Raw genomic sequence first — 16,834 nt, 5'->3', positions numbered from 1 at the left:
GCTTCCCAGTGTGGGCCCGCCCCTCTGCCCCCACCAGCAGGAACACGTCTCCTGTCAAGTCCCCTGCACTCTCTGTCCCTGTGCTAGAACTGTCTTTTTGTAGACTGGGGCCACCTCCTCCCCATGCCCCTGCCCTGCTGGTGTGCCCCTTGACGCTAAAGGATGGTTGGCACCTCATTTAATGTGCCAGCCTGGATCCCCCCAAGTAGGGGCAAGTGGCTGATCCTTAGATGGCACTTTCTTTCCTCCCTCCCTCCCTCGTTTATTCTTATTATTCAATCACGTAATAATTGTATTTATTCATTTGCTAGTTTTATTATTAATTGATTTTATTCAGCCGTTCCTTTATCCTCCCCTCCCCACCTCTCCTTGTACGGAGAGAGGAAGGACCAGGGCCCTCCATGCCGGCTCCTGTGGTCTTCGCTCCGCTCCATCAGCAGGCAGCAATACTGAGCCCTCTCCCTGCCTAGGGTGCGGCGGGAAGGGCTACCCAAGCGGGGAGGAGGACTCTTGCTACTTTTAGGGGTTTTGCTCCGCCCGAGGTTACTGCTGCTGCAAGAGTAAGGGGAGGACCCGAGGTATCCAAGCCTGGGGAAGGGCAGGCTCGCCACTACCTCTGCCTTCTCGGGGATGGGAGAAATCCCTCGCCCCGCTCTGTCCCCATGCCCGCTCTACAGTATCAGAGAATGTGGGGCCAGGATCCTAAATCCTTCTTCTTGAGTTAAGTGTCCTGGGGTTTTATAACTGCTCCCAGACACCTGGGTTTAAAAGGAAAACAGAGCTACTCGTTTTGGCTCCTGGTTTGTGTGGGGGAACACACGGGCAAGAAGGAGTTTCTGGGTGCAGGAGGAGGCAGCTGGGCCTCTGACCCAGCAAGGGATGGGTGGGCATGAGAGCAGCCAGGGAGAGGCCTGCCAACCCAGCAGAGGTTGTGAAGACAGTGACAACAGGAGACCCCCAGCTCTCAGGGCTCCCCGGTGCTCATCCCGCCTCGATTCTCCAAAAGAGTGGTGCTTTGATGTCACTGTCCCTCACAACGAAGGAAGAGGTGGCGTTCTCCCCTGGAGATGCCCAGATCGTCACGAGGGCCACCAGAGAGTATCAGACTGCACGGGTAGTGATTTTGTGGAGACTGCCCTGTTCCCCCGCCCCCCACCCCCCAGGTACGGGAAGCCCAGGGGAATCGAATTAACCAGCTAAGCTAGGATTAGGGGCTCAGAGCGTCTTAGGGCCCAGCTGAGAGCACTGGGCACAGGGGACATAGGATTGGTGCTGCCAGATGGCCAGTGCTTAGCTGGATACAGACCTTCGGGGCCTTCGTGAAAGGGAGAGGGGAAGAGGCGCCCTGGAACGGGGCTAGACAGCAGATGTGGCCTCAGCCTGGAGGGCCCGGAACAGAGAAGACAGCTGTGGGACCATAGGGGGATGGTGGGGTGGAGGGAGTGGGGTCCGGGTCGGGCTGGGTCAGCAGGGCGTGGTGTCTCAGGAGACGCTCAGCACTCGCATGATGTTGGTGTAGCCAGAGCCAGGTCGCCAGCCTGTCACCACGATCACCAGGTCCCCCACGCGAAGGAAGCCACGGAGCTTTCCTGGCAGGGGTGCGGGGAGAAGATGACAGTCAGCCATTGAAGGACACAGGCCAGCCCTGTCACGAGAACCAGCCACTACCCTCCATCTCCTCCAGGGCAGCTGGAGGGGCCTGAGGCGAACTGCACGGTGCGCCACAGGCGGCGCCACGAGGAGCGCGACCGCGGCAGTCTGTTGGAGCTGCAGGTGCGTCCAGGGTGGCTGTCCGCCTGTGCTGCCATGCTGAAAGGAAGGGGTGGGGTGTGATCACAGTCAATCAGATTTTAGTTCCAGCTGGGGGGCGGGGCTGGGTCCCTCTTGGACTCTCACCTCTTACTCCTTACGTCCCACCCAGCTCTGGCCACCTGGTGCGGGCAGTAGCTGGGCAGACCTCGCTCCCACTGCCCTCCTCCTCAGCATGTCCCCCCGCCCCTGGAGGCCAAAATATCCCTGTGTCTTAGTAAACCTCTCAGAGAAACTCTGGGACCAGAGGAGAGAGGCAAGGCCCTCTGAGTGGGTGTGGAAGTTAAGGTCGGGGGACTGATGGCGCAGACCCAGGGCCGGATGGGAGGAAACGTAGGCAGCTCACCACTTTCAATGCCAAATTGGACCCGGCGATCCACGTCGTCTGCCCAGATGGCCTCTGGAGGTTCACTGTAGAGCAAGGGGAAGACCCCTCGGCACAGGTGGGCCTGCCGAGCAGCCTGGGCAGAACGGGTGACAGCAATGACTGCTGCCCGAGGTCGGTACCGAGACAGCAGCTGTGCTGAGCTGAAGGAGATGGAGAAGGTCTCAGAATAGTGACAGAGTGTTGAACCAGGAAACGAGGGTTTGGGTTCTGGTCCCAGGTGTCACAAACAAGCTGTGTGGCCCTGGGTGAGTCATCATATTTCTCTGGGCCTTGTGTTTCTCACCTGTAAAATGGGCATAAGAATGCCTGCCCCTCTTGTGACACAAAGAAGATCAGAGATGAGGAAGCGTAGATCAAAGCAGATAATAAGAAACTTCTTCAGAGGCATAAAACCCTCCTGGGAACGTACCTACATGTAGTACTTAACTCACAAGTGTCTCTTGTTAGTCCTCACAACCCCACAAGAAAACGGAGGTCAATAGGGCCTGGGTGACTTACCCGAGGCATCATAGCTGATTTCAGAGCAAAGACTTAGAACTAAGGCCTTCTGGGCCCTTCTGCAACACCTCAGCATGGTAAGGCTTTGTGGGTTAAAAGCAGGGGCCCTAAAGTGTCCTGGAAGCCTACGTGCCCAGTGATATCACCTTCTCTTCCAAGCCCCTGGAGCTCACAGCTCCAAGATCCATCTTTCCTGGCCTCCAGCCACCTCTCCTCTTGCCACAGAACGATACTCTTCATCTCTGACGTCAAGACAAAACTCAAGCCTGGCGCCCATCCCAGCCTGCCCCGGCCCAAAGCTCCGTCCTGCCGTGGCCAGTGTCCCCTCACCGGCCAGCCTGGGGCCCATCCCAGCCTACCCCAGCCCAAAGCTCTGTCCTGCCGTGGCCAGTGTCCCCTCACCGGCCAGCCTGGGCCCCATCCCAGCCTACCCCGGCCCAAAGCTCCGTCCTGCCGTGGCCAGTGTCCCCTCACTGGCCAGCCTGGGGCCCATCCCAGCCTGCCCCGGCCCAAAGCTCCGTCCTGCCATGGCCAGTGTCCCCTCACCGGCCAGTCGTGGTCAGCACGATGATGGCGGCAGCACAGCACTTGAAGGCGGCCTCTACCGCGCCTATGGCAGTGACCTCAGTGGGATCGCGGCTCAGGGGCGCTGCCCGGCGCAGTTCCTCAAACAGCTGCCGGTGGTACACCGCAGCCTCCGCCTCCCGGGCGATCTGCAAGCACTGGGAGGTCAGGCGGGGGCGGGGGCACCGCAGCCGGGAAGGGGCTCTTGTTCTGGCGTTCGGAGCTCCTACCGCGTGCTGCATCTTCACCGCCTCCACGGGAAATCGGCCCTTGGCGGTCTCGCCCGACAGCATGATGCAGTCGGCTCCGTCCAGCACGGCATTGGCTACATCACTCGTCTCTGCCCGGGTCGGCCGCGGCTTCGCGATCATGCTCTCCAGCATCTGGGGGACATCAGACATCGGGCCGTCAGGGCTGTCAGACTCCCACTCTGACTGGGAACCCTGCCCGAGCTACTTCTCTGTCGCTCTCAGAGGGCCCTGAAAGCCAGGGTCACAGTCATAAACTATGTGATTCTGACGACTCGGTTTCCTCATCTGAAAATGGGGCTCACAGAATCTCTTCCCAACTTCGTTGTTTGAGCAAAATGTGCTACAGACCTAAGGTGTGGGTATCCACCCTCAGGTGTCCCCAAAACCCGGAGAATGCCGGGGGCCCGAGGGCTCATTCCAGACCTGTGTGGCGCAGACGACGGGCTTGCCCGCCAAGTTGCAACGTCCGATCATCATCTTCTGGGCCAGGAAAACCTTCTCGGCTGGGATCTCGATGCCCAGGTCGCCCCGTGCCACCATGATGCCATCGCTCACCTCCAGGATTTCATCAAACCTGGGCGTTTGGGGGAGTCAGGGCTGGGGAAGAGCCAGGAGATTCCAGGGAGAAGCAGGCTGGAGAAGAGGAGGGTGATGGGGACGGCTAGGGCCTGATGGGGACAAAAACCAAGCCTCACTTCTTCACGCCTTCGTGGTTCTCGATTTTGCTAATGATCTTGATGTTGCGTCCTTCAGGCCCCAGAGCAGCTCGGATGGTAGCCACATCACTGGCTTTCCGCACGAAGGAGGCAAAGACGATGTCCACGTTATGCTGCACCCCGAAGCGCAAGTCCAGGACGTCTTGCTCAGACAGCCCGGGCAAGTCCACCTCGGCGCCTGGCAAGTTCACGCCCTTCCGGCTGCCCAGGAGGCCTCCGTTCTCCACTTGGGTCTCCAGCCCCTCCAGGCCTACAGGCACGGAAAGAGCCAGCGCAGGTCAGGGGTGAGCAGGGGGCATAGTCACGGAGAGCGAGCTCGGGTCTTGGGCCTCCAGGAGTGAGCAACCCATGTCCTAGTGTCTGTCCACCCTTGGCCAGGCCTGCGCACCGAACAGGCACCGTGGGCCCGCAAGAAGAGGCGAACCCAGCAGTCCAGCCCCAGCCTGGGTGGGGCCCACAAGTCTGGACACCGGGGGCTCCCGGGGCGGGTGAGGAAGGGCGCTGGCCAGGGGTGGGGGCGGCGGGTCTACGGGGCGAGGGGGCCAAGGGAAGGGAGTGAACCCTGCCTTCCCGCTGGGGCGGCGGCTCATCCGCACCGATTTTCTTGACCTGGAGGGAGATGAGCCCGTCGTCTATGTAGATGCGGCCCCCCACCGGCACGACCTTCACGATATTGGGGTAGTCCACCCACACGGTGTTCGCGTCCCCCCTTGTCCGGAACGCTGGGTCCACGGTCACCAGCACCCGGGAGCCCTTCACTAGCTCCACCTCGGCCTCCGGGCCCTAGGGGCGGGGCCAGAGTGGCCTTGAGACCCGCCTCGTGCCACACCCTCCCGGGCCCCGCCCCCGCGGCCTCGGCCCCGCCCCTCGCACAGCCGGAGGCGGGGGGCGCCTGGGGAAGCCCGCGGCGCGAGGCCCGCCTCTCACCCCCTGCAGGACTCCGGTGCGTATCTCCGGTCCCTTGGTGTCCAGGGCGATGGCCACGGGTCGGTAGCCGAGGGGAGAAGTTGCAAAGCTCTCCACCGCCTCCCGGATGTTGGCGATGGACTGAGCGTGGTACTGGGGACGAGCGGCAGCGATTTCAGGGGAAGGTAGCCAGCCTACCCCTACCCCCACCCCCGGCAAGCTTTAGCTCCGCCCCCTCCCCTTGGCCCTGCCCCAAACCTCGTGGGAGCCGTGCGAGAAGTTGAGGCGCGCAATGTTCATCCCGGCTTTGATCATCTCCTTGAGGCTCTCTACCGAGTGAGAGGCCGGCCCTGAAGCAGAGATTCCACTCAGACAACCTTCTTCCCAGACCCATCGCCACCCGCAGAGCCGCCCCACGCCACAGCAGCCCAGCCGCCTGACCTTTATTCCCTGACGCAACCTCTCTGCTCACAGGTCAGCCAACACCTGCTTCCTTGAGGGGGGGGGCACCGTGGGGGTCTTGGAGGGCAGCGTCCTGAGCTAGGCTTGAGGCAACTGTGTTGGCAGTGATGTAACTGCTGCAGAGTGGGGGTTCCCTGGTGCATGAGGGGGTACGGCAGGAGATAACGTGCCAGGTGAGGTCATTTGGGGTCCGTCTGGGCCCTTAGAGCTGAGAGGCCTCATACCGACAGAGGAGAGGCGATCTCCCCCCACCCCTGCTTTGCTGGCCAGGCAGCTGCGTAACTGAGAGCCCCTTCCCAAAGCCAGTTTGCACATGGGCACGAGGCCCCTTCGTCAGCTGCTCCAAGACAGATTCAGCCCCCTGTGACATCAATGTGTTCCTTTCTGTTGGTGCGTATCAGCACGTAGCCCTGCTGCTCTCTTTCATCATCAAAGAAATTCTCTAAGCCCCAGCGCCCCTCCAGCTACAGTCCTGCTTCTTTGCTCTCCTTTGCAGCAGCACCCATTGCGAGGGCTGTCTGCTCTCTGCCTCTGGTTCTCCTTCCTGTCCCTCTTCTCCCTAGCTCTCACTCCGGCCCCGCCTCTCTACTGCATCTCTTCCAGCCAGGGTCGCCAAGAGCCTCCGTGTCGTTGCTAAATTGTGCTCATCCCGCTGGTCAGTCAGCAGCGTTGGGCCCGCGTCCTTGACGCACCTTCCTCACGTGGCCGCCAGGACATGCCGCCTCTCCTGTCCCCTCCCACCCCACTGGCCGCTGCTTCTCAGCCCTTGCTTCCTCCCCTTGACAATAGATGCCTCATTCTCTTCTCTGTCATTTTCCCTTCACTCCCTTGGTGGTCTCACCGAGTCTCTTGGCTTTAAACACCGTCTACATGCTGACGACTCCCACATTTGTATCTCCAATTCAGACCTCTGCCCCAAACCCAGACTTGTGTATCTGATTGCCTCTGCGCATCTGAACTCAGCATGCACGACGCCCAACTCCTGATCTCCTCCCTGCAAAACCTCTGTAAGGTCTTTGCTGCTCAGTTGATAATGCATCCTTCTAGTGCCTCACGCCAAAAGCCTTGGACTCCTCTATGACTCCTTTTTCACCCTCAGCCCCTCCCCATGTCCAGCCCATCTGGAAATCCTGTCGACTCCATCTTCCAAATGCACTCAGGAGCTGATCTCTTCTGACCACCACCACTGCCCCCACCTGGTGTGAGCCAGAAATGTCGCAGGAGCGGCTTCTGCTCTTGCCCCCACGGCCACCCCCAACCTCTTCAGTACAGCCGGCGGTCCGTTGCAGCATAAGGAAGAGCGAGTCATCCTCCCCCTGGCACTCTGCAGCCCTCTCCCACTTCTCTCGGAGGAAAACTGAACTCGAACTCTAAGAATGGCCCCTAAGCCCTACATGATCTCCTCCTCCCCTACAATGTCTTCATTTTGCTACTCTTCCTTCCTGATGGTTTCTAACCATTCCAGCCTCCTTGACTGGGGGGCCTTTGCACTGGCTGCTCCCTTGCCTGGAACTCTGCCGCCCCCCGCCCCCATGAGCACAGCTTCCTCTCATCTCCTTCACACCTTTGCTCAGATGTAATTTTGTGAACAATGGCTCCCCAATCTCCACCTCGGACTGCAGCCTGCCTCCTGCCCTTGAGCCCCCAACACCCCTTACTATGCTCTGTGTTCCTTGTTTCCATAGTTCCTACCACTTTCTCACATACTAAATAATCTATTTATTTTTAAGTTAGTATGTTTAGTATTTATTGTCTCGCCCAGCTAGATGGTCAGCCCCCCTAGGGCGGGGATCTTCATTTATGTCACCGATTGACTCCCGGGGCCCAAAACCTTGGCTACCAAATGCTCAACAAGTATTTGTTTGAATGGATGACTCTGTCAAACATGGAGAGGTCTCAGAGGAGACAGCAGGTGGGGAAGCATCTGGAGAAACACTCAAGGGGTCCTGTGAAGCTGGGGTGGGGGGACGCTCACCGATGGTGGCAATGATGCTGGTACTGCGGGCGGCCACGGGCTCCGAGTCGATGTCCAGGAGGCACAGGTGCTCCAGGAAGCTGTCTGCCATAGCAGCCGACAGCTGCTGCCGCTGGAAGAAGGCCGTGCCCAGCTCGTGGGTCAGCTGGGCCACGCTAGCCCGCCTCAGGTACCCCGCCGGCCCTGCAGTGGAAGAGGGCTGCGTGGGCAGCTGCCGCAACCCCCCACCCTTCACCTCAGTGCACCCCATGTCCCCTCTGTGTCCTCGTCAGGTTTCACTGAGCCCTTCTTAGAAGCTGGGCACTACACAGACGCTATCCTAGAGATGGAATTCGCATCCAGGCCTGGCTGACTCTAGGCTCCAGTTCTTGACCTTCCAGCTCTCTGAGCCTTTAGAACCCGACTTCCTGCCCTGCAGCTGCTGACTTCCCTCAGCCTCAGCCGTTCACCATATCTAGTCCACAGTGACTGCTCATGATCTGGAATCACCCAGTCCCCTTTCCTAAGCTCCCTGTTCTCTCCTTTCCCATGGGCTGGCTTCCCAACGCCCTCCTCTGAGTTTCCCCAGTCCCTTCAATGCTGCTCCGGTCCTAGGGTCTCTATAGCTTGACCCATCCCAGCCCAGAGGAGCCCCACTCCCAGCCGTACCCTCCATGCCCCTGAGCGCCTGCCTGTCTCTGGGGGTCTGCTCCACGCTGTCGGGTTGTCAGAGGCACGCGGGCCAAGGGAGGAGTTGGGCATGCTGGTTAAAGTGTCACCACCAGGGGCCAAAGTCCAGGCAACACGGGAGTGCCCCGTGGCTCCCATGCTGCAGGACCCCTGCCTACAGAGGCTGGGAAAGAGGCTCGGACGAGGGCCCAAAACTGAACACAGAGGAGACTCCAGTGAACAGAGATTCCCCCCCCGCCCCGCCAAGGCCCTCTCAGCTAGCAGCAGATGTCGGTTATTTGTATCTCCACCCCCACTCCTGATTTCCACCCTCACTCCCCACTCTATTCAGTGGCTTCCCCTTTCCTTACCTCCTGGAGCCCCAATCAGGATGGACTTTGCTAAGTCCCTTTGGGACTTAGAGATCCTTGACCAAAGCTCCTGGGCTTGTATGCTCTCCTGGCTGGACATGCTTACAAAGTGAGAGGCTGTGGAGATGGGGAGAGAGGAGGACAGAACTGCTGGTCTTATCTAAGGGAGACAGAGAAAAGAAAAGGGGCACACCCAGCTGGCTGCCCCTGTCCCCACACAGAGTCCCGCCCCCAGACGTGCTGTCTCTCTGCCCCATCTTCTGGCATCCCCCCTCTCTCATCCACTTTTCCTGATAAGTTTCCAGTTCATTCATGCTGTCATCAACCTGAATAGGGATTTTGGTGATAGGGTCCCTTTTCCTTTGTACTTTACTGAAGTTAGTTCTAGATGAATCTAGGAAGGAGGTGGGTTTATGGTAAGGACTGGAGCCTGAAGAAAGGGGGTGGGGAGCACTGCGACAGTGTGGTGCGATTCTCTGGAAGGGCTCTGACAGCATCACTGTTACCATAACACTGGCCACCATTTGCTCATTGGCCAGTATTTATTGAACATCTACTCTGTGCCAGGTCCCAAGGATACAATGGTGAGCAAAACAGACAGGGCCTTTGCCCTTCTGTGGGATTTACAGCATGGGGACACAGACAATAAACAAGCACCAAGGGGCTCCTGGCTGGCTCAGTTGGAAGAGCGTGTGACTCTTGATTTCAGGGTCCTGAGTTCAAGCCCCATGTTGGGAGTAGAGATGACAAACATTTTAAAAAATAAAAGTAAAATTAAATAAAACAAACACCAGGGGTGCCTGGGTGGCTCAGCGGTTAAGCGTCTGCCTTCGGCTCAGGGCGTGATCCCGGCGTTATGGGATGGAGCCCCACATCAGGCTCCTCCGCTATGAGCCTGCTTCTTCCTCTCCCACTCCCCCTGCTTGTGTTCCCTCTCTCACTGGCTATCTCTGTCAAATGAATAAATAAAATCTTAAAAAAAAAACAAACAAGCACCAAAAAATGAATTTACAACCACAAACTTTGTGTTTTTGTAAAGGTTTTCTTTTTTTAAGAGAGAGAGTGTGCACACGTGCGTGGGGAGGGGGCAGAGGAAGAGAGAGAATCTCAAGCAGGCTCCCTGCTGAGCCCGGAGCTGGAAGCAGGGCCCAGATCTCACAGCCCTGAGACCATGACCTGAGCCGAAATCAAGAGTGGGATGCTTAACCGACTGAGCCACCTGGGCACCCCGACAAGCACAAACTTTGTAAGTGCTCTTAAGGAACTGATCAGGGTACCAGAACAGCAGAGTCAACGGGGAGAAGAGACGTGTGGTTCAGATGGGCTGGTTTGGTAAAGCCTCTCTGGAGTGTGGTCATATTCAAGCTGAGATTGGAAGGATGAGAAGAAACTAGTGGGGACAATTTGAAGCAAGTTTTCTGTGGGATTAAAAAGAATACCTGTGGAGTGTCTGAGGAAGGAAAAGGCCTGGTGCTACAGAGAGAGAAGGCCGCTCTGAGACGGGGGCCTGGAGCGGAGAGGCACTTGTGCAGGGAGGAGGGGGCGGGTGCCTGCGAGACTGGAGACGGAAGCAGGGACGCGGAGGGCACCAGATTTACAGCAGTGGAGTGACACGACATGGCACGTTCTCTGGCTCCCTCCGACTGACCGGTGGAGATCTCAGAGTAGCAGCGAGGCCAGAGGTTTTAGGAGAGATCCCGGCACGAGGCGACGGACTAACGGCAGCAGTGGAGATGGCGAGAGGGAGACAGGTCTGAGGTGTCTCTGGAGAAGGGCACACAGGGTGGAGGGACAGATGCGGGGAGTGGGAGAGGGAGGCTTCCATGCCCTGAGGAGGGTGCTGACAGGTCTGGCATGAGCAGCTGGGTAGATGGTAGTGCCATTTACTGAGACTAGCGGAGTAACAGGTTTGCAGAGGAAACACGCAAGGTTTCAGTTTTAGACACACACACTTCAAGATGCCAATTAACCATTCAAATCAATAGGCGGACAGTAGGACCCGTTCCCTGAGCACTTACGGTGTGCTGGGACCCGCGTCCCTCTGTCCTCTCCTGCGCGGCTTCCTTATCACCATGACAACTGAGAAGGAAGGTGGGCTTGACAGCCTGCTTGACAGCGAGGGAGCCCAGGCTAGCAGGGTGGGCTAGGCATCTTCTGCCGTTCCAGATCCTTTCTCTACCCTTGTCCACTCTGAGGCTGGGATGCTGAAGGCCTTGCCCATGGCTTCTGCCAGGCTTGGCAGCTGGAAAGGGGCACCAATGGGAGACGAGACAGAGGAGAGGAAGGCTGGGCACTTTCCCTCCCCTTCTTCCTGCAAGGTTGCTGGAGGTCGCAGCTCCTGCCAGGAGCCCTCTCCAGATTTGAGGACCCATTCTGTTCCCATCCCCTGGGCCCCTGAAGGTGATACTAAGCCCCCCGTCACACTGTGACTAGATCTGGGGTAATGGTGTATCCCTTGTGATTTAGCGGCACACCTTTGGATATGATCCTGTTAGAAACATTCCCCAGTTTATCTGATTTGAGAGAGCCCTTGGTTCCCGATGGAACCCTGCCCGATACACGTTGTCTGGGGCTAAATGTCTTGTCAGCAGCAGGGCTGGGATTCAGACTCAGTGTGGGAGCAGAGGCTGAGCTGCAGCCACTGAACTCCATCCCTTCCCTCAGCCTCTGAGTGGAAAGAAAGAGGTTGGATAGCAGGAAGGACTGACAAGGGGGAAGGAGCGCGGGATCCTAGGCTCTGTTTATAGAAGACAGAACAAATAAAGATGGTTGGAAGATGTAACCAGAGGGAACATAACAGACTTTACGGATTGGGGAATTAGGTCTTGTGCTTGGCGGGTGGGAAGGGACGTGGGTTGTTTAAGGTTGGCCTGGTGATTTCAATCTCGCTCAAAGACCGCTTGGGAGCACCAGAATCCCAGTGATCCAAGCCCCAAGTAGCTAACAGGAGAAAGGGTTGGTGCCCAAAGCATCCCTTGTCCTGTCCAAAAGCTTTGACCTGAAATGAAGTCAAAGACGAAAAGCAATGGGACTGACCCTGGGTCCACAGTGACCACACCACGTGAGAGGTGTTCTGCCCTTTGTCCCAGGGTCAGGCAGCCCTGGGCAGGAGGCCCGTGGGTGACAAAGCCTGAAGGACGGCAGGCCCGCGGGATCCAAGCATCAGCTTTGGCTGTAAGAGCCCTCCCCAGCCGGCCGGCGCGCACACTGCCACAGCCTCAGACGTGCACAGAGCTGCTCACATGGCGTCAAGCACACGCAGACTCGAGCGTGGACGTGTTCTCAGCACGTGCCCTGCCCCACGCGGGATTCTGAGCGTCAGACCCGCGCCCGACGGGGGAGAGACAGGAATGCTGGCACTTAGGGTTAGTGAAGTGCGCGTTCAGGACGCAGCGGGGACCGGGGTGGAAGGTTGCTGGTGACGGAGGAGGTCCCAGGGTGCTCTCGCAGAGGAGGCCGCACCAGAGCCGAAGGGAGTGAAGCGCAGGGACAGGCCAGTGCCGGCACAAGCGCGCATACGCGCGCCCTCCCGGGACACACACGCGCTCCCGCTCTCATGTGCACGCCAGCTGGCACCTGCGCGGCCGCTGGAGGCCGCTTCCCTCCGCACGCGCGGCGGCGGACGGTCTGCGGGGGGCGCCAGAGAGCCGCCCGGGGCCGCCCCCACCCCTGCGGGCCAAGACCCGCCAGCTTCGGCCTGCGGTCCCGGGGGTGCAGTGGGCGTGCGCCTGGCCACTCGCCTGCGACCGTCCGCAGCCCAGTCCGGGGGTGGGCCCTGCGTCTGCGTCTCCAGCAGCTCCCAAGAATTTGTTCAAGTCTATTTACGTTTATTTGCATAGACACTTGCGCAATATGCAAAAGGCAGAGTTCCAGGGTAAAAGTGAAGTTTCTCCCTTCCTGACCCCATCCTGTTCCAGCCACTCATGTCCCCCCCCCGCCCCGATTCTACCAGAAGTTTCTGCGTCTTCTCTCAGAAATAGACCATGAAGTTACAAACAATATATATCCCCCTTTTCTTGAAATACGGGAACATTTTATTTTTATTTTTATTATTTTAAAAGATTTTACTTATTTGTTTGTTTGTTTGTTTGTTTATTTGAGAGAGAGAGAGCCGAGCAGGGGGAGGGGCAGAGGGAGAAGGACAAGCAGACTCCCTGTTTCGGGGAGAGCCTGACCTGGGGCTCCATCCGAGGACCCGGAGATCATGACCTGAGCAGAAGTGAGACGCTTAAAGGACTGAGCCACCCAGGCGCCCCAATTCATTATTATTTTTTTAGTAATCTGTGTGTCCAATGTGGGGCTCAAACTCACAACCCAAAGACCAAGGGGCACATGCTGCACTGAACGAGGCCGCAGGCGCCCCGGAGGCTCCCCTTGTTATGCAGGTGGTAGCAGGGTACTGAGCAGGGCATTCTGTGCCCGCCCTCGCAGATTCTAGAGCTCGGGCTCCTTGCATCAGAAGGGAGGCCTTGCTTTTGTGCACGGATTGTAATAGACTGCCTGAAATGCACTGTGGGACCTCTCACTTGCAGGGGAGGAAACTGCCCAGAGTCGGGGCCCAAGTCTCTTTTGTTTTTTTTGAAAATTGTGGTAAAATATACATAAGATGGAGCACCTGGGCGACTCAGTTGGTGGGGCGTCTGCCTTGGGCTCAGGTCGTGATCCCAGGGTCCTGGGGTCCAGCCCCACTGAGCGGGGAGCCTGCTTCCCCTTCTCCCTCTGCAGCTCTCCCTGCTTGTGCTCTCTCTCTGTCTCTGTCAAATAAATAAATAAAATCTTAATATATATATTATATATATATTAAAAACTGACCATTGAACCATTCTTAGGCGCACAATTCAGTGGCATCGAGTACCTTCACAGTGTTGGGCGACCAGCAATACTATTTCCAAAATTGTTCTCACCAACTCAAACAGAAATTCTGTCCCCATTAAACACTAACTCCCGGTTCCCATCTCGCCCAGTCCCTCGTGACTTCCATTCTACTTTCTGTGTCTATGGATTTGCTGACTCTAGGGACCTCCTAGAAGTGCAATTACTCACTGTCCTTTTGTGACTGGCTTATTTCACTCACCATGTTTCCAAGTCTTATCCATACTGTAGCCTGTCTCCAAACGTCCTTCCTTTTTGAGGCTGAATAATGCTCCATTGTATCCAGGCCACACCCTGATTATCCCTCTGTCTGGGAACGGACACCTGGTGTCGCCCCCTTTCGGCTGTGGTGAACGGTGCTGCTGTGGACAGCTGTGTGGACCCGGGGAGCCTTCCGTGAAGGCCTGCCGCACTCCGCAAAGCTCTGGGTCGCCTGTGAGGGCAGGCGGCTCCACCCTAGTGAGAAGAGGGGCGGTGGGAGAGCTTCACAAGGGAACAGGGGTCTGGAGAGGGGGGTAGAGGGTGCAAACCCAGCACGCGGCTCCACATCCCCCAATGGTCTCACCTCACGCAGAGCGCAGGCTACAGGCCTTACGAGGCCCTGCTTTTCTTCCCAGTGCCCCCTGCCCCGCATTAATCCCGTCACACTGGCTCCCATGATGTGGAAAACAGAGGCAAAAGAAAAATTATTAACTGTCCTCACTGCCCACAGCCCATCGACAAGTCCTTGGAACAGGCAGAGGGACCTTCCTCTAGGGACCCAGCGGCCTCAAGTTGAACTTTGCTAAGGGCAAAAGGCAACCTTAGCCCAACCCCCAGGACCCTATGAGGCTACTTTAACATAATAGAGCTTCCTTTGGAACCTTCCTCTATCCCTACCCCCCAAGATACCTGTTGGCAATCACCCCCAAGCTATGACCCACTGATATTCACCTGAAGGGTCTCACACTGAGTTTTTACTAAACAGCCATAAAGGACCTTTCCTAACAATAGCTCGCCCCCTCGGGGGCCTGGAAACCTTGTTTCTGAAATACCTGGGAGGCTTGTGCTCTCCCTGACCCCCTCCCGACTTGAAAGTCTATAATGGGGCACTCCTCGTGACCCTGGTGCAGCTCTTTCTGCCCAACAGTCCCGTCCCCATGCTTTAATAAAACCACCTTTTTGCACCAAAGACGTCTCAAGAATTCTTTCTTGGCTGTGGACTTCGAACCCTCATGTCTTTCCTACATCACCCATGTTTCTCAAACAAGGGAGATAAGCCTCTGCCTGAGAGGGAGCTGCTTGAACGTTCAGTCCAGGCCCCTGATGGCCACATGGCTCTCTCCCTACTTCCTGCTCACTTCTTTCCAGTGCCAAGATGAGGCCTTCTGGGACCACCCACGGACCACAGCAGGCTTCCCCGTGCTTTGCTGTCCTTCCCGCTCAGCTTTTCTACACGGGACTTGTTCCCTGTGTTCCTGGCCCACCTAGAAAGTCAGTTCCGGGAGAACAGGCATTTTGTCTCTGTTGCCCACTGGTACGTTCCTGATGCCTGGTGGGGTCAGTGAGTGACTGACTGGTGAGGGGCCCAGCTCTTGCGGCGGCCTAGCCGGCTCTGGCCTCTTTCCGGAGCTGCAGACCCTCAGATCCGGCGGCCGCCTCTCACCATTCAGCCCCTCTCTCCTGCACCTTGTACTGCGGCAGCGCCGAGCTCTTCTCCCTTCCTTACCGGCCCCCCGACCTGCCCCCCCAACTGTTTCTGCACCTCAGTGACACTGGGAGCCTCTGGCTGCCCACAGCTCACGCCAGTCAACCGAACCTGTAGATCCCAACGTTTTCCAGACCCACGCCCTCTCCGTCGTCGTAGCCGCACCTTTGCAGATGCTGTTCCCTATACCTGGGTGCCCTTCTTCGTCTTCGCGGTTCAGCAACATTCCTGTTCAATTGCTTAGGTTTCACCTGGTCTCTGGCATCATTGGGTGGGCTTCTCGTCTCCTTCAGTCCAGTCAAATGTAAGATACTCAGCAGTAGGGGCTCCTGGCTGGCTCTGTCAGTAGAACAAGTGACTTTTGATCTCGGGGTGGTGAGTTCAAGCCCCACGTTGGGTATAGAGCTTACTTAAAAAATATATAAAATAAAACAAAATACTCATCAACAGCCATTAAAACCATTAAGTTTGGCCCCGCTAAAGGTGGGGCAACCAGGCCTCAGTGCCTCCTGACACGATGCAACAGGAAGTGCATGTCTTGGAAGAATTCTGATTCTCTTGGCGCCTCCAACCCAACTGCTGGTTCCCAGGACGTACAGGGAATGGGGGGGGGCGGTGCGTCACGCGTGGATGCCATCAGCCAGACCAAGAACACGGGCAGGTCTAGCAGCAAAAGACCCAGTTTCATCAACAATTAAATAGCGTGAAAAAAGGGGGGAAGGAGGAACTGTTTGTTTAAAAATGATTTAAGACACAGACCAACCAAATGCAGTGTGTGGACCCGAACTGGATTCTGATTTGAACAAGCCAATGGCAAAATACATTTTTGACGCAATCCAGGGAATTTGAACATGGGCCGGATATTAGATGCTATTAAGGAATTTTGTGCACTGTGTTAAAAAGAATTCCTCGACGGCTAGAGATGTGTGTAACCTCAAGTGTTTCTTGGTGTAACGATACTGCGGGCGGAGGCTTGATTTAAACTCTTCCTGCCAGGAGCAGTGTGGCTGCTGTGGGGGAAAGCAGGGTCACTTGACAGAATCAGACGGGCCCAGGGCCACCAAGCTGGGTGACAATTCCAGGAGTGTTCATTAGAATATTTCTCTCCTTGGGGCACCTGAGTGGCTCAGGTCACGATCTCGGTGTCACGCGATGGAGCCCCGAGTCGGGCTCTGCACTCAGCGGACAGCCTGCTTGGGATTCTCTCCTCCCTCTGCCCCTCCCCCCCATGCTCTCTCTCCCTCTCTCTAGAATAAATAAATAAACCTTTTTTTAAAAAAGGAATATTTCTCTACTTATGAAGATAAATCCCATCTAGGTTTCTTCTTGGGGCAGACCCTGTGCTCTCCTCTGGGAGACAAAGATATGTTCCTGTCCTGAAGAAGTTGCAGGTGATGGAGAAGACAGGTGAGGATTCAGACCTTGCTGGTGTGACCTTGCAGGGTGTGACCGGGGCGAGCTCAGGAGCCACAGGGGGACGGAAAGGGACACCTGACCGGATGAGGGGAGCCCTCCTAGAGGACTAGCCTCTGTAACAAGAGACCACAAAACACAAGCAGACATTGGCCTAATGGTCTGGGGACACGGCTGGGAGCGGGCCTGGTGTGTGCTCGCTGGAGCCTTGTTCTCAGCCACGTGAGGAAGCACAGTCAGCATCAGCCTGTGAGATGCGTATCATCTCCGTTCT

The 16,834-nt window shown here is 57.1% G+C and overlaps 2 protein-coding genes across 5 annotated transcripts in view; one reads left to right on the top strand and one right to left on the bottom strand.

Annotated features, from left to right (window-relative positions):
• Window positions 1-295: 295 nt before the first annotated feature.
• Window positions 296-8,302, bottom strand: PKLR (pyruvate kinase L/R). 2 transcript variants are annotated; one of them, XM_026485227.4, is made up of 11 exons: window positions 8,218-8,302; window positions 7,570-7,752; window positions 5,391-5,482; window positions 5,154-5,285; window positions 4,823-5,009; window positions 4,206-4,476; window positions 3,934-4,084; window positions 3,490-3,642; window positions 3,242-3,408; window positions 2,156-2,337; window positions 296-1,589 (listed from the first exon to the last, which is right to left on the bottom strand). In XM_026485227.4, exons 1-11 carry the CDS (start codon window positions 8,222-8,224, stop codon window positions 1,483-1,485), a joined length of 1,632 nt encoding a protein of 543 aa, XP_026341012.1. In that variant the 5' UTR covers window positions 8,225-8,302; the 3' UTR covers window positions 296-1,482. The 2 variants fall into 2 exon arrangements, with proteins under 2 accessions (XP_026341012.1, XP_057171148.1); XM_057315165.1 differs by having other exon boundaries at window positions 296-2,337.
• FDPS (farnesyl diphosphate synthase) overlaps window positions 5,110-16,834 on the top strand; it is a 24,704-nt gene continuing 12,979 nt past the window's right edge. For 2 of the 3 annotated variants that reach the window (XM_026485213.4, XM_057315166.1), the window contains exon 1: window positions 5,110-5,606. The gene's annotated coding sequence lies outside the window, so the exon portion shown is untranslated. The remainder of the gene's footprint in view (window positions 5,607-16,834) is intronic. The other variant, XM_044379088.3, reaches the window with a different exon arrangement.

This window comes from Ursus arctos, unplaced genomic scaffold, assembly GCF_023065955.2.
Source record: "Ursus arctos isolate Adak ecotype North America unplaced genomic scaffold, UrsArc2.0 scaffold_2, whole genome shotgun sequence".
Taxonomy (NCBI): Eukaryota; Metazoa; Chordata; class Mammalia; order Carnivora; family Ursidae; genus Ursus; species Ursus arctos.
The sequence above is the reverse complement of the archived record's forward strand: the minus strand, read 5'-3'. Positions and strand labels throughout refer to the sequence as shown.